Source organism: Amia ocellicauda, chromosome 3, assembly GCF_036373705.1.
Source record: "Amia ocellicauda isolate fAmiCal2 chromosome 3, fAmiCal2.hap1, whole genome shotgun sequence".
NCBI classification, from domain to species: Eukaryota; Metazoa; Chordata; class Actinopteri; order Amiiformes; family Amiidae; genus Amia; species Amia ocellicauda.
This window is the reverse complement of record NC_089852.1, coordinates 37,575,974-37,591,919: the sequence shown is the minus strand read 5'-3', so window position 1 is coordinate 37,591,919 and position 15,946 is coordinate 37,575,974. Positions and strand designations below refer to the sequence as shown.

Below are 15,946 nucleotides of genomic sequence, written 5' to 3'. Positions count from 1 at the left end.
AAGAGGTCCAGCTGACATTAACCTGCGAAACTGCAGTCTTAATAAATTATATGATTCACTGTAAGCTTCAATAATACTTTCAGTATGCTGTGTTCAGATTCATTTCAGTGGTTACCTGCACAGCATCATTAGTGTAAGTCATAAAACTGGAACAAAGGCTTTGAAATTATTCATAATTCAGAGATATTGATGATCAAAAAACTAACTTTTTTATTAAGGAACTTGTGTAGATCATTTAAATCTGTCTGTTAGACACATTCAGATCAATTACAATGATAGTGTCACTGTATAAACAAAAGTATTCTTTCTTACCCCGTATACCAGTTCTCCCACCATCCCGTTCCAGATTTTGGTTTCTGCGTCTCTGGCTCCATACTTCCCATCAGGCACAATGGATATCTTGTACTTGATGCCAATGTGTTTCGCAATCTCTGACGCCAGATCCACACAGTAGCCCTCGTACTGGTCATTCCCCTCAAACATCTCCCAATTCTTCTTCAGCATGACATAAGGACCTTCCTAAAAAAAGAACAGCAAAGAGATGCAACTGACAACTGAACTGACAAATGCCTTGTACGAAATGGTAGAGCATTTGAACTAGCGTATAATCCACCACACACAGTAACGTTTTACAGACAGATTGTATTCCTCATATAAAATTTCCAACAAAATATTTCTGATACATTCAAGAAGGTTCTCTTCCTGGCGTAGGAACTAAGGTATGTTTCAAACTCACGTCTGCACCTGCATGGCTGTTTTGGAAACTGATGATTGGATTTCTGATTATTTATCTTTTAAAGAAACGTTATGGGAATGTTGAAAACACTTCGGCACACAATTGACAGGAGCTCAAAGACACCAAGAAGGAAAAAGAAAGTTATCACACAGCTATAACAGAACTGTACCTAATGTAGCTGGAATTGCCATGCAGTATACTTAGAATGATGGTAGGGATTTGTTTTGCTTTTACTAAGATATTCAGCCTGTCCAACCATCCTGTACTGTCTCAAATTTGCAGCTGATTGGCACGGGAAGGTTCTTAAATGCCAGCTTTGTGAGAAGATTGTCATTCTATCCATAGTATTATTAATTTATTTGTCTAGAAGGGCGTCTTTCCCCTGTGCAGAAACCCTATGACAACTATTGACAACGGTGGCTTTTCTGCTGTCCTTCCTATTGAATATCATATTAATGACCTCAGATAATGTGGTGTGAGTGATATCAAATTGAACATGAAGGTCTTGACTGACTACAGAATAACTAACCAGCCGTATGAATGATTAATTCTTCTTATCTTTTCAAATATATTCTATTTGATTAAACACAAATCAATTATGGTTTACTTGTGACTATGGCATTACTGTGCTTGGATCTATTTTATACCCCTGTGGTGTGTGTCCATAATCCTATCTGTGCTCACACCATCATCTTGGATTGCATTATTCTCCCATTTACATATTAGGGAAAAACTACATTTTTTAGAACTGACAGATCCCTTTCAGATACACTAATTGCTAAGTTTAAAATGCCAGTGCTTCTTGTATTTAATATGCAGACAATTAACCTAATCTGTCAATTAAAATCCCAGCCTTAAGATTTTGGGTGGCAATTCATTAATTAATCAACCTTCTTAAATATAACATAAATATTTTATTAAAAAAATATTTAAAAGTGCTCTCTTATAAAATACGTGAACAGGATGGTGACATGTTGTTACTATTGCCACATACAATCGGAAGAGGAAGGTCAGCATCATTTAGTGGACAATCAGAAGATAAGTTTATACGTATGTCCAGTAAATGACCACTGTTCATACCATGGTGTCTGTAAATGGACTGACATTACGACACCTTTCACTTCTTCTACACTGGCATTTTTATAGATTTTGCAAACGGCAAAACTTCTCTTGGGGATTGGTAGGTTACAAAAGTATTTGTGCAATAGTACACTTACTAATATGAAATTAACTAGAATATGAAAGATGCCTGCAATATTTTAGAAACACTTCTGTTAATATGACACATTTAGTGGCGACCAAAACAACATATAATAAAAAACTACTGGAGAGAAAAACATTCACCTTTAAAGCAATGGCTTGTATTGGGCAGAGAGCACCTTTAATTTTTTTGGCCTTAAAAATGTAATCAGACGTTTACCATGGTAAATATGCAGAATACCTCAAGACTACTATACATTGACAACTTTATCTTTGTTTTAAACCATTTATCAAGCTGGACTAGGAACTAGGAACAAGTTCTGTTTTTACCATGGCACACAGGAGTGAATGCTGATAAGACTGTTTCACCTGCCACCTGATGCTTATATCCCATAGGATAATATAACACCGCTTTAGACATTAACTAAAACAGAAGGCAACTCTGAATACTTTCAGAAAAGCAAGCTTTGGTATGTACAATCTGTTTTTAACTAATTCAATTATTTTGCCTCTTTTAAAAGAAAGCTTTTCTTTCTTCTGTTTACTTGTTGGTAACGTTTTGCTCTTACAGGACACAAGCACTCAGTGGCAGAATTAAAATAATGCCTTTGGAGAAGTGACAGTTCCTTAGATGGTACCATGTTAAGTGTTGGACATTTTACAAAGAACGAAAGAACAGGATTTTGCTGAAACAAATGGTTTACATTCAGAACATGAAACAGGATTACAAGCCAGAGAAATGTATGGTCTTAAATGGCACAACATATTGTCTTATACATACAAAACGGTCCTTCTACACTCTGAAGGAGTTATGTTTCACCACCAGTTCAGCATTGCCCCTTCCTTCAGGTAAATTCAGCTGTCAAACATCATTGGATGCCATTATGTAACATTCTACAAAGACTTATTAAACTGTTGCAATGTGTATACATATACATATACATTCCCACACACACACACATTCATTTATTTGGATGAAATGCATTTAAAAACACAGACTAAGTCATTTTGGTTTTCTGCACACATATTGTTAATCACTTGGCCAGAGAAAAATATGTAAAATCATGAAATTAATATATTTGAAACATGTTGCTATACTTGTAAAATCGATATATATATATATATATATATATATATATATATATATATATATATATATATATAAATATATATTCAATTGCACAAGCCAATACTTCAGTAAATAAGTAAAACTGTCTTTGTATAGCTCAGGGATAGTATACAACACATACTTCATTTTGAAGTATTGAGAGTTCTATTACATAGATTTCATGCAAGTGCAACTTTCTTTTCTTTGTATTTACTATTCAATTGTTAACATGCCATTGTAGTTTGCTGGCTGTATCAAATTTCCGTAAAGTGCATTTTCTGTGGCTTTGTGCAGTTAAGGTTATATAAATGTTAATTATCTGCCCTGGCTCTAATCTCAGCTAACATGTAAAACTTCTCATTCTACTGCGGCAAAAAAAAAAATGGAGTTTACATATTTTATTTTGAGAAAGTGTAAGTAATAATACACAGATTTACCATCTGTAATAATTTCTTAAGGGACCTACGGCTTTGTTTTAATGATCGTAAAACTGTGATCACACATTCCTTGCAGCAATAATACAACCTAATTATGCCAATTATAACACACCAGCTTGAAATGTCTGTGCACTAAGCACTGAAAAATGTGTTTTACTTTCACTCCAACATACTTTCTGTCCTTTAACTAGCCTAGCTGGGCTGCTGCTTTTGTTGTGTGACATCACTTTTGGCATTTGTTCCTCTGTATGCAAGCTGATAGAGCTGTCAGATGAGTCACTTTGCCTGCAGAGATGTCTGCAAACAAATGTTCTGTCTAAAATCACTTGGCTTTTCTATAACATTGGATGAAATGGTAACTCCAGTTGACAAAATCTGTGAACTCTGCACACTCCATGTTACAGTTGGGAAGTTATATGCAAAATTATGCACAATGTCACATTAAAGTCACCCTGTATGAACCAGTCTATGCACACATAGCCTATGCATGTAATGACAATTAAACAATTTGTAAAATAAAAAAGCAATGTACCTTTTCAGACCTTCTCATTTGAAATCTGGAGAGAGTAACGCAAAGTATTGTATCCGAAAGGAAGAAGGTGCGCAAAAAAACACTTTTCCCCCAAACAAACTCCAAGATGCTTGAAATCATTTCTGGCTGTTAGAGCTATTGCTTTAAATTCCAACAATATGTCTTATGACATTTAATACAATAAAATAAAAATACATCACAGAGGTTACATGGCACAAAACAATGTTTATTTCTCCGCTGAATTTGTGAAATGCGGAATTCTTCTCAAGCATGAATGAAAAGCCATATCATTTATAGCACATCTTGACACTTGATCCAATGCTTTTTGCTATATTTGGATAAAGCTGCATTTAAGCGTGTCCTTGGCAATGGACGATTGGTTGGTATTTCAAATACGCTTACAGTATTTCAAGCTTTAATTTCATCACAGGAGAATGGAAACTGTATAAAAAGTGGGACAGATCCATCTATTCTATTAACAAAAGTTTTAAGTGGTAGGTTACAATTTGAGGGCTGAGAGAATTACTTTGGGCAAGTTTGTAACTAACTGATCTTTGAACTGGAAAGTCTTTTAAATAGGACTATTATACTGCTAACTGCCAATTAATTGTTCCTGGTATTGAAATACAGAAATAATTCCACTGCTTGACTCCAAACATGTATGCATACAATTTTAGTCTATGTTATAATATATGCTATAAACAAAATAAAGGTATTTTTTTGTTTTTTGTTGGATTGTCTGTAGCTAATTTATGGTACATTATGTTTTGCGTTCATCTACTTTAAACCCAGAGCATGATCAGTTAGCTAGGTAGCACTATCTATAAGTGCTTATGAAATCTATCAGCCAGGTTTAAGTTCTGATTGTATAGCCAGGGTTGTATAGCCAATATGCTTCTACAAGGACTACAAAAAGTCAAGCCAGGGCCATCTGTAAACATTGCATTATAAAAATGTATGAAAACTTGGTAATATTTTGGTAATCGTGTCTGGATGTGCATTCAATGATTGCTACATTGCATCATTCAGCTTATAAGTATTAACTTTGTTTCATTGACCAGTCTCCTACATTTAAAATCACCTTTCCATTCGGGAACAAGCAACGCACGGTGCCTACATATCCTTAATATATCTTATTCAAACATTTGATTCATTGTCTCTGCCTAAAAAAACAGCATAAGCAAGAGGTAAATCTTGAACAGAGGTGTTTGGATTGGTTAATGGATGTGCGATGAGCTAGCGTCCTTCATCATAGACATTGATCTCAGAGCGACCACACAGCGTCCCTGGTGACATATCTCACTTGGTGTGTGAAAGAGAGACACATTATCCAGTTCGTCTTTAAAGCAGCGGCAGTCCATACAAAAACAGATAACCGTTACTGGTTGTGTGGAAATACTTGAATGCCTTTAGAAAGGAATTTTTCCCGCATCTTGGTTATTCTGTCCTTTTCTTGATCAATTTCTTAATATTGGATTCTTCATCAGAGGCTGAAAAGAGGAGGATGCTGCTGAGGTATAATTCTGGATCAGCTTTTTTAAAATGTATGTTTTATGAAAAGGGAAATGGGACAATTCCATGCAAAACAAGAATCTCCATTAAAATACACCTATGTTTTTTATTTTAATAATTTTAATAAGAACAAAACAAAGAAAAGCAAGAATTATAACAGAGCTGGTTTTACATACACTCTTCAACAAACAGGGCTTGAGAACAATGCTTTTTGTCCATTACAGAACAGCTGGCCATATTTGGTCAAACCGAGACACACATTTACAGAGTATTTTAAACTTTTGTATGTTTTACTTTAACTCAGAATATTTGATAAACAGATTTGTTTTAACAGCTGCTACATTTCATAACAAACACCAAAATATTCTTCAAGAGTTGTTCTGTATTTCTGTTATTAACCTCACACCAATGTTAAGGTTTCCATTGTAAGCCTAAGACTTAAATTTGGACTGCAACTGGTCACAGATCAGTACCTTTAATTTACCCTTTCTTCCTGTGCACAGGTTTACCTCTTGCAATAGAGAGTATGACAAAGGAAGCATGAACCCATTAACACACTAGATCATACAAAGCAAATAAATCTGTAATGGGCTCCAAAAGAAAGCTCTAGAAGTTCTTACCATGATTGTTGTAACCACAACAGTTCGATTCTCCATTGCAGACGTCTCATTGGGGAGCAATATCTCATTCTGGATCAACACCAGCTTGTCATTATCATTCCAGTAACCGATCTGTAATTTAAATCAAAACTTTGCAGTTATTGCCTCCAAATGCAGTGCATTTCATGTTTTTGTTTAACATGAATAGGTGAAAATGTCTAGTGTAGAATTGAGAACAAGGGCAGTGATGTTCAGACTGTACAATGCACTAGTTAGAGCTCATCTGGATACTGTGGACAGTTCTGGGCTCCACACTTCAAGAAAGATATCGCTGCTCTAGAGGCAGTTCAGAGGAGAGCAACCAGACTTATTCCAGGTCTGAAGGGAACATCCTACTGAGAGACTGAGGAACTGAACCTTTTCACCCTGGAACAGAGGAGACTACGTGGGGACTTGATCCAAGTCTTCAAAATCATGAAAGGCATCGACCACATCAAACCAGAGGAGCTTTTCCAGATCAGCAGGGACACACGCACCCGGGGACACAAATGGAAATTGGGCTTCAAGGCATTCAAGACAGAAAACAGGAGACACTTCTTCACACATAGAGGCGTCACAATCTGAACAAACTCCCCAGTGATGTGGCTGAAGATGAAAATTTGGGAACATTTAAAAATAGACTGGATAGTATCCTTGGATCACTTAGTTATTAATGGACACCAAACGAGTAAGATGGGTAAAATGGCCTCCTCTCGCTTGTAAACTTTCTTATGTGCTTATGTTCTAAACAAATAAACACAATAAACTACAGTGGTTGATGGAAAAGGGATTTTTCCCTGGCAACGATTTCTAGGTACTGTAAACCCAACAATGGCATGACTGTAAACATACAGGTGTGGTTCTGCAAAGTAAGGGAAACTTTCTCAACAGACAGAAATCGAGTTGGTGGCATTACATGGTATTAGAAAGCAGATAAGGCATAGCCGGCGATGAGTCACATGCCGGAGGATATGAATGTGTCCGACTAGACTTGGGGTCTTACTGAGAAGTCTGCATGGCAGATTCTCTTGGCTGATTAATGTGGGCTTCTCTCTCTAATGGATCAATTCTGTCCTCTTCTTGTGCTGCTCGCCTTCTGCTCGGTTATTACACGATGCACAGCAGACTCTGACAGCGGTGCTCACACAGCCCTGCTGGCGGACGCCTTGCACAAGTAAACTTGCTAATTGCTGTAACAGCCAATAGCGCTTCCAGTTCATCCTCTAGTGACAAGTGGTTTGCATTGAATACGTAGTAGCCATATAATATGTTAAATTGTATATGCAACTGCACATTATTACTGAAGCTTTTCTGGAGATTATGCAATAATTCAGGCATCCTTTGATGAGTATTTAGAATTCCCCACTAAAGGCAAGTTTTTTCTCAAGAAAAGAAAAAAGGGAAAGTGACATCTGCTTTTTTTTTTAAGGGAATTCCACTCTTTACTGTCATTATTTTGCAAGGTCATACAAGTAATTGAACTGTGCAGCTGTTATTTAAATAAATATCTGATATCTGAGCCCCGGAGTTTGAAACCACACTTAAGGTCTAAAACTGGAAAAGCGAATGGAACGCACACGCTCAGTAACCATGGAAACAATTTTGAAAAGCTGCCGACTGTAAACACTATGATTCTTGACTTTGCGGTGGAAAATGAATCAGGGAGCCGTATTCTACAACAAGCACATCATTACAATCCACATGAAGGTAATGCTACTAAAACATACTTAGTGCCTGTTTTATATTAAAAAAGGAGATTATTAAAAATGAACCGTCTTTTTAAAGTGTGCACTAAAGAATCATTTGTGCATTCCTCCTCTGTGAGTGTGAAAGGCTATTTTAACGGTAAATCATTTTCTTTCTAAAAGCAGAACTTTGTGTGCTATCTTTCAGATCTCACTAATAAATTACAATCGTTTGAAAAGTGAAAGAGAAGAAAAATACATTCTAAGCTCTGCTGTATCAAAGAATAAAAAGTATGTAATCAAAGAATGTGTGGAGGCACAAAGAGATCCTTAAACATTAGAATTTTCTCAATTCTCAGCATACCCTTCGAGGTCCATTACTCTTCAATTCAAACACATCCATTGTGTAGTTTACTCTCCGGCCGTAGTGGTCAAACTGAACGTTTCCGGTTAATCCTTGGATTCGAACCTGTAAAGAAATGTTCAGATGGTCATTTAAAGGAGTCAATTTGACTTGAAAAAGTTGAAATTAGTATGACAACTTTCATCTGTACTGTATGGGAAAAAAAAGAGTGGAGTGGGATGTAAAACCACTTATAAGACAAAGCCTATTAATGTTCAGGTTTTATTTATTAATGCTTCTCCTGCTTTTAAAGCTGAAATAAACAATGTTGAGTCTTTAACAAGGTCAAGGACAAGAAAGCTGGTACATTCTTTGTGCTACCTTACATAGACATGTTGAGCACTTCACTCTCAAATAAAGCAATTCAAAATCCATTCAATAATTGTTGAAATCATGTGCAACAAATTAAGTAGACATATATACCTGGTAATTATATAATCTGTTTATCTCCGACACAATCAACCCAGGACTAAATACGTTCTCACTTGGTGGCTGATAATTGGTTATTTTGGGAACAATAATTGTTTTTGAAGTGAACTAAACCTGCACTTTTGCAAATTCTGAAGCACAGCAGTGAACTATTCTCTGGGTAATCAGTCTGAAGTTAAAACATCATATTAAATTGTTCACAGCCTGGCCCCAAAATGCCCTGTCGTCTAGAATTTACCTGTGTTCTTTCTCATAACATTTCTATCAGTGGAGATGAAAGGAAGAGGGATGCTTTGCCAGCTCCGGGGACTGAAGGGAAAGGTGACCTTATACAATGACCCAGATATGCTATAGTTTTAATATCTGCTATCTTGTAGGGCAAAGAAAGAAGCAAACAAACAGATATTTGATACCTTGTATCTTTGCGTGCTCAGATACAATATCCCCTGTGCAGGTAGAAATGGAAAATGGAAAGGGTATTTAATATGGTATTAAAATAAAAGTCTCCATGTTATAAATTATTTTCAGCCTTTACATTTGTAGTGTTAGTTATCCCAATGAAACTATTCCTAACCTAAAAGCAAAATATGAATCCTGAGAACAAGACACTCTTAACAGCAGTATATTTAAGTTGTCAAGCTTTTCCTCTGTGGCTTGTGAGTTGCTGGAGATGCAGAGATAGGGAAGTATCCAGTGTGGACATACCAATTCTCTGCAGCCGTGTCCAGGCTGAGATTTCCATCTTTCTCATGTTGCACTGGGAGAACTTTCCACACACGTTCCTCCTACCTGCTTCAGCGTCCTCTCCATGTCTATCCCCTGATTCCAGGGAGCTGCTGGGTTGGCCAGGCAGTCACCGGCATTCCCTCTCCTGGAGATGTCGATCTTCTGCCTTCGAAGGTTGCGAAAGGCTTCTGCCATCACCAGCACGCCATCGTAGGTCAATGCTGAAGTGTACTGACAAGACAAGAGGAGAACGAGAAGCCCCACTTTACTTAGGCACCGGAAAGGCAACATATTGGGCAATAGGAAAGGGGTGAAAAAAAGCACTGATGCATACAAGCTGCAATGATGTTCATTTTTTGAGTTTGCATTAATCTTAAACTAGTTTAGTGAATTGAGATGTACTTAAGAACAGAAGTAAATGTTTTTTGTAATGCACTTTGTGTTACTTAACTTGGTTGCAATCTACAGGATTGAGGAATGTGATGTATTTTATTAACAAGCATCACTTCAATATGGAAAAAAAAGATTAACAATTAGCAATTAGCAACTAACCAAAGCAGGACTCAAACCATTCAATTTCCATGTTTCACAGGATAGAATGTATTACTTACTACATATTTACAGTAAATGTACAGTATTGTGCAAAAGTTTTAGGCAGGTGTGAAAAAATGCTGTAAAGTAAGAATGCTTTCAAAAATAGATATTGTAGCAATCTTGAGCCTCCCTAGGGGGCCTGGGCCTTTTAGGGATGCGGTAAGATTGCTGCATTGTGTCGCGGGAGAACGGGGTTTGAGTCCCTGTTGCGGCCAGAACCCCCCGGGGGTCATTACAATATGTTAATAGATTATATTTATCAATGCAAAGTGAGTGAACATAAGAAAAATATAAATCAAATCCATATTTTGTGTAACCACCCTTTGCCTTCAAAACAGCATCAATTCTTCTAGGTACACTTGCACACAGTCAGGGATTTTGTATTCATATAGTCAGGTGTATGATTAAACAATTATACCAAACAGGTGCTAATGATCATCAATTCAATATGTAGGTTGAAACACAATCATTAACTGACACAGAAACAGCTGTGTAGGAGGAATAAAACTGGGTGAGGAACAGCCAAACTCAGCTAACAAGGTGAGGCTGCTGAAGACAGTTTCCTGTCAAAAGTCATACACCATGGCAAGACTGAGCACAGCAACAAGACACAAGGCAGTTATACTGCATCAGCAAGGGCTCTCCCAGGCAGACATTTCAAGGCAGGTTTCTAGATGTGTTGTCCAAGCTCTTTTGAAGAAGCACAAAGAAACGGGCAACGCTGAAGACTGTTGATGCAGTGGTCGGCCAAGGAAACTTACTGCAGCAGATGAAAGACACATCATGCTTACTTGGGACCCTGTACACCCAACTACTGTCCAGAGAAGTCAGGTCAGAAGGGGCCTTCATGGAAGATTGCGGCCAAAAAGCCATACCTCCGACGTGGCAACAAGGCCAAGCGACTCAACTATGCACGAAAACACAGGAACTGGGGTTCAGAAAAATGGCAGCAGGTGCTCTGGACTAATGAGTCAAAATTTGAAATATCTGGCTGTAGCAGAAGGCAGTTTGTTCGCTGAAGGGCTGGAGAGCGGTACACGAATGAGTGTCTGCAGGCAACAGTGAAGCATGGTGGAGGTTCCTTGCAAGTTTGGGGCTGCATTTCTGCAAATGGAGTTGGGGATTTGGTCAGAATGAATGGTCTCCTCAATGCTGAGAAGTACAGGCAGATACTTATCCATCATGCAATACCATCAGGGAGGCATCTGATTGGCCCCAAATGTATTCTGCAGCATGACAGCGACCCCAAACATACAGCGACAGTCATTAAGAACTATCTTCAGCGTAAAGAAGAACAAGGAGTCCTGGAAGTGATGGTATGGCCCCCACAGAGCCCTGATCTCAACATCATCTAGTCTGTCTGGGATTCCATGAAGAGAGAGAAGCAACTGAGGCTGCCTAAATCCACAGAAGAACTGTGGTTAGTTCTCCAAGATGTCTGGGCCAACCTACCTGCCAAGTTCCTTCAAAAACTGTGTGCAAATGTACCTAGAATTGTTCACTGACTTTGTATTTAGTTAAGTGATTAATATAATCTATTAACATGTCTAGTTTTTAAAGCATTCTTACTTTACAGCAGTTTTTCACACCTGCCTAAAAACCAAGCTTCACTCAAGATCACTAATAATTGTTGGAAGCTTCAAACATATTGATGTTTCAGTGTTTAAGAAGGTTAAGTAATGGAACAACTATTGAGTAAATGAAGAAGGAATCAAAGCTGGACCCGATATTCACAGAGGCATTTACATAAAGACCCAAATGGAGATGTGGGGGGGGGAGATTAATAGCTCTGGTTGTCTACAGCGACTGTTGAAAATCTACAAGTGTACACTTCCACTAAACAGTATTCAGTGCACCTATATTACCATAAACAAAATAAAAAACATACAAAATCACAGCATGTTCGGCAGGTATTTGATAGGGGTGAAAGTCCACTTTTTGTCTAAATCATTAGCCTTAGTTGGGTAGTGCAGCTACTAGCAGATGTTCTAAGGCCAGTAGCAGACAATTAAATGTTTGTAACACTGCTCTTTCTGCCACTGTTGTTAGATTCTGGCCTTTCTGGAATATAAGTGTGTTAGGACACAAAGAGCATTAAAGGAGTTGGAAGTCATCTTGCTGAAGCTTGCTTTCTTCTTCTTCGTCTTTTCCAGGCCTATATGTAGCCCACAAGTGAACAACAAACAAATGTGACCAGCACCTAGTCCTTGAAATAGCTCATTCAAAAAACTTTTTGTGCCTTGTATTTGTTGCCTGGAGTGCACAAGATTTGAACCTTAGTTCCTGGAGGGTAAATGGAGAAAATGACTACATCCACTTTCAGCTGAGAGGAAGAAAAATGAAGCAAAGCTGCCAGGATTAGGAAGACACTGTGAACGCTGAGATCCAGTTGCGCAGATGAGCGGTGACCAATTAATGTAAACGCAGAACACTAAAACGCCAAGCCTAATTCTGCCCCTGAGCATTCGCGGCACATAGAGAGGAGGAAAACACTGAGGAAAAGGCGTACGCTTTCCTCTTTATTCTAATTCTAATTGGCCTCTCCTATAATATGTTCAGATAAAAGCCCAGGATGAATCACACAAGGAAGCAGTGAGGAGATTAATGAGAACAAAATGTGGATTCCGGTTTAAAGCCAAAATGTCTCACATAGCATTTGGGAACATACATTTCACAAATTAAATGTGACATCTTAAATGCCATTGTATTAAATAAGGCCAATCTTGTGTATACGGTGTGCTACATGGGCATATTGCCACAGTGTCATCATGTTTTATCACACTGGTACTGTCAGTGGTTTGCTTCCCACAATATGAAGAGCAATTCCCAGGAACTCCCGGGGAGGGTGAGTCTAACCACGGCTGAAATGAATTCTTAACCGCTTGAAGACAGCTAGGGAGTAGTCTGTTTACCATAAGCCACCAATAAGGTATCTCCCCATATAATATATTTAGCTCATACACTGTACATAAGTAGATTTTGTAGACTAAAAAAACAAACAAAAAACATATATAATGCATGCACTTATAAATGTTTGATAACAGATGGAAAGATGACTAGATACACAGTTCAGAATTAATTATCCTGGCCGTAAAGGAGATCATATGTTTTGCTGCCCAGAGGAATTTGTTTCATTACTTGCACTCTGCTCAGCTCTGCTCCACTCATTACAGGTTATGATGAAAGCCAACCCATCCTCTAACGGAGCTCCTCTTTCCTTGTGCCAACTGTGCACAGATAACATGGATGCCAAGCATCATTCTCAGACCTAACCTTACTAACTTAATGTTGCCACAGGATACAGTTTAATAAAACCTCTACGAGGGCACACCAATGGTGTAATCAAGGGCATAATGCCCACATAATTTGAAGGGAACTTTGTGTATGCCTAGATAACTTTGCGTACACCCACAAAGATGTAGCGTATACCCTTCTATAATTCTGACATCATCCGCCATTCCCTGGTCATCAAACCAGCAGCACCCCCCCACTACTTCAATCACAACTACAGCACTGGGGTACACTATAGCTTGGCCTGCTTTTAGGTTATTAGACAGAAAAGGAAAGCCAATCTCAATGTCAATAAAACAACATCTTTAACTCATTATTTTCTGTTACGCTTCTAAGTTCCAAAGGGAATTGGTCTAAGTTAATCAAAAATGATTGATTTTGTATAATATTATGTAACAGAGAAGAGAAAATAAGTATACTTTCCCTATGTTTATTTCATTTTTAGAAATATAAGAACATAGGAACATAAGAAAGTTTACAACCGAGAGGAGGCCATTCGACCCATATTGCTCGTTTGGTGTCCATTAATAACTAAGTGATCCAAGGATCCTATCCAGTCTATTTTTAAATGTTCCCAAACTTTCATCTTCAACCACATCGCTGGGGAGTTTGTTCCAGATTGTGACAACTTTCTGTGTAAAGAAGTGTCTCCTGTTTTCCGTTTTGAATGCCTTGAAGCCCAATTTCCATTTGTGTCCCCGGGTGCGTGTGTCCCTGCTGATCTGGAAAAGCTCCTCTGGTTTGATGTGGTCGATGCCCTTCATGATTTTGAAGACTTGGATCAAGTCCCCACGTAGTCTCCTCTGTTCCAGGGTGAAAAGGTTCAGTTCCTCAGTCTCTCAGTAGGACATTCCCTTCAGACCTGGAATAAGTCTGGTTGCTCTCCTCTGAACTGCCTCTAGAGCAGCGATATCTTTCTTGAAGTGTGGAGCCCAGAACTGTCCACAGTATCCAGATGAGCTCTAACTAGTGCATTGTACAGTCTGAACATCACTGCCCTTGTTCTCAATTCTACACTTTTGACAATATACCCTAACATTGTTAGCCTTTTTTATTGCTTCCCCACATTGTTTGGATGGAGAAAGTGAGGAGTCCACATAGACTCCTAGGTCTTTCTCATGCGTTACTTCATCTAGTTCTATTCCTCCCATAGTGTAATTATAGTGAACATTTCTGTTACCTGCATGTAATACCTTGCACTTGTCCACATTGAATTTCATCTGGCAGGTGTCGGCCCACAACAACCAGTGCCTTTGAATAGCCTGTGCTGCCGAGATTGTATCTGCTGAGCCACCTATTTTAGTATCATCTGCAAATTTGACAAGTTTGCTAACTAAATGACCAACTGACCAGTCTCTATCTTAGCCCATATTGAAAAATGAGCACTGCAGAAAGCACATATCAGTTTAATTCTTAAAATTCTTAAAATCAATGACCTGATACTCATTTTTTGGGGGATGAATAATTTGTATTACTTTTTATAAAAGTCTTGAAACTAGCATTACCATTTTGTCTGCATTCCATTATCAAATCACCTTTAACTTTCTTTCTGGCACAGTAACATGATGAGCACATTCATTAACAATAAAACTCACAGCAGTCATCCATATTTTGGCTGTGGACATTGATAGCAGATGGCACACCTCTGGAGGAATGAAAGCGCCCAGAGGACACATATACTTTTGCACACCACAGTGGCATTTTGCATGAGCTTGTGTTTATGTAGGTCATTGTTTTCCTTCTCTTACTGAAATGCCAGGAAGCCATTACAGAGCAAGCCCCTGTGCACAGTTCATGGCGTAGCCAGGACAGCAATTTAGACCGTGTCTGCACACCTGTTGATTAGTGTACCCTCATCAGCACTAACAAGGCTCATCAGCTAAAAGCACTTTCTCCTATCATAATGGGCTGCATTCTACCTAAATTAGTCCACTGGGGTCTTTTAACCTTGGTTTGCCCTTCTGCAGTCAGAATTTCAATGCCACTACAGTACAGTAAATTGCTATTCACTCTTGTAGCCTGCAGCAGTCTCTGCACATAGACACAGTAAATCCCTGGATCATGCAAGGTACGCTGTAGTCCAAAAGGTTACCGTAGAAAAAAAAAATCTCCACTGTGGGGAATGCTAAACGGTAATAATATCTACCCACACTGATCCCACTGATGACCTTCCACATATACTGTAACTTTCTCAAGGTGAAATGCATCAAGACGGGTGGTATGTCACAGAAGGTTATGACAGTACCTAAGACATAATTAACCTTATCCTTAGGAAAGCTCTCAAATTCAGTTCTAGACACACTGACCAATGCAGAGTCAAATACAGTACAAACACCAAGGCAATTCAACATTACACCCTAACTGCACCGGTTGTAGTGTGAGTCATGGTCAAAGTGAATGAATTTGCGGTACCTTGTCATTTCCAGTGCAGAGACACATGGGCGTAGGTTTTGGTTTCAGGGTTGGGGGGGACAGCGGCGAGGGACGGGGCGTGGGTTTGGGGGGTGTGGTTTGCATGTGGTTTCCAAGCGGGATCAGATTCTACATCATTCACTTCTTAATATAAAATGCAAAAATGTTAGCCCTTGTGCCAAATCACTTTTGACATCAGAAATAAACAGGGTGAAAACAGAGCTTAACTCTCATTAATTTCAC

At 38.5% G+C, this 15,946-nt stretch overlaps 1 protein-coding gene across 3 annotated transcripts in view; it reads right to left on the bottom strand.

The window, feature by feature from the left end:
* The window catches only part of gria4a (glutamate receptor, ionotropic, AMPA 4a), a 91,926-nt gene that overhangs the window by 20,329 nt on the left and 55,651 nt on the right, over positions 1-15,946 (bottom strand). For all 3 annotated transcript variants that reach the window (XR_010816419.1, XM_066699291.1, XM_066699290.1), the window contains exons 7-10: positions 9,470-9,637; positions 8,213-8,317; positions 6,146-6,256; positions 313-519 (exon numbers count right to left, since the gene is read on the bottom strand). Coding sequence is in view for 2 of the 3 variants with exons in the window: in XM_066699291.1 (XP_066555388.1) it covers positions 313-519; positions 6,146-6,256; positions 8,213-8,317; positions 9,470-9,637 (591 nt within the window). In the remaining variant the exon portion in view is untranslated. The remainder of the gene's footprint in view (positions 1-312; positions 520-6,145; positions 6,257-8,212; positions 8,318-9,469; positions 9,638-15,946) is intronic.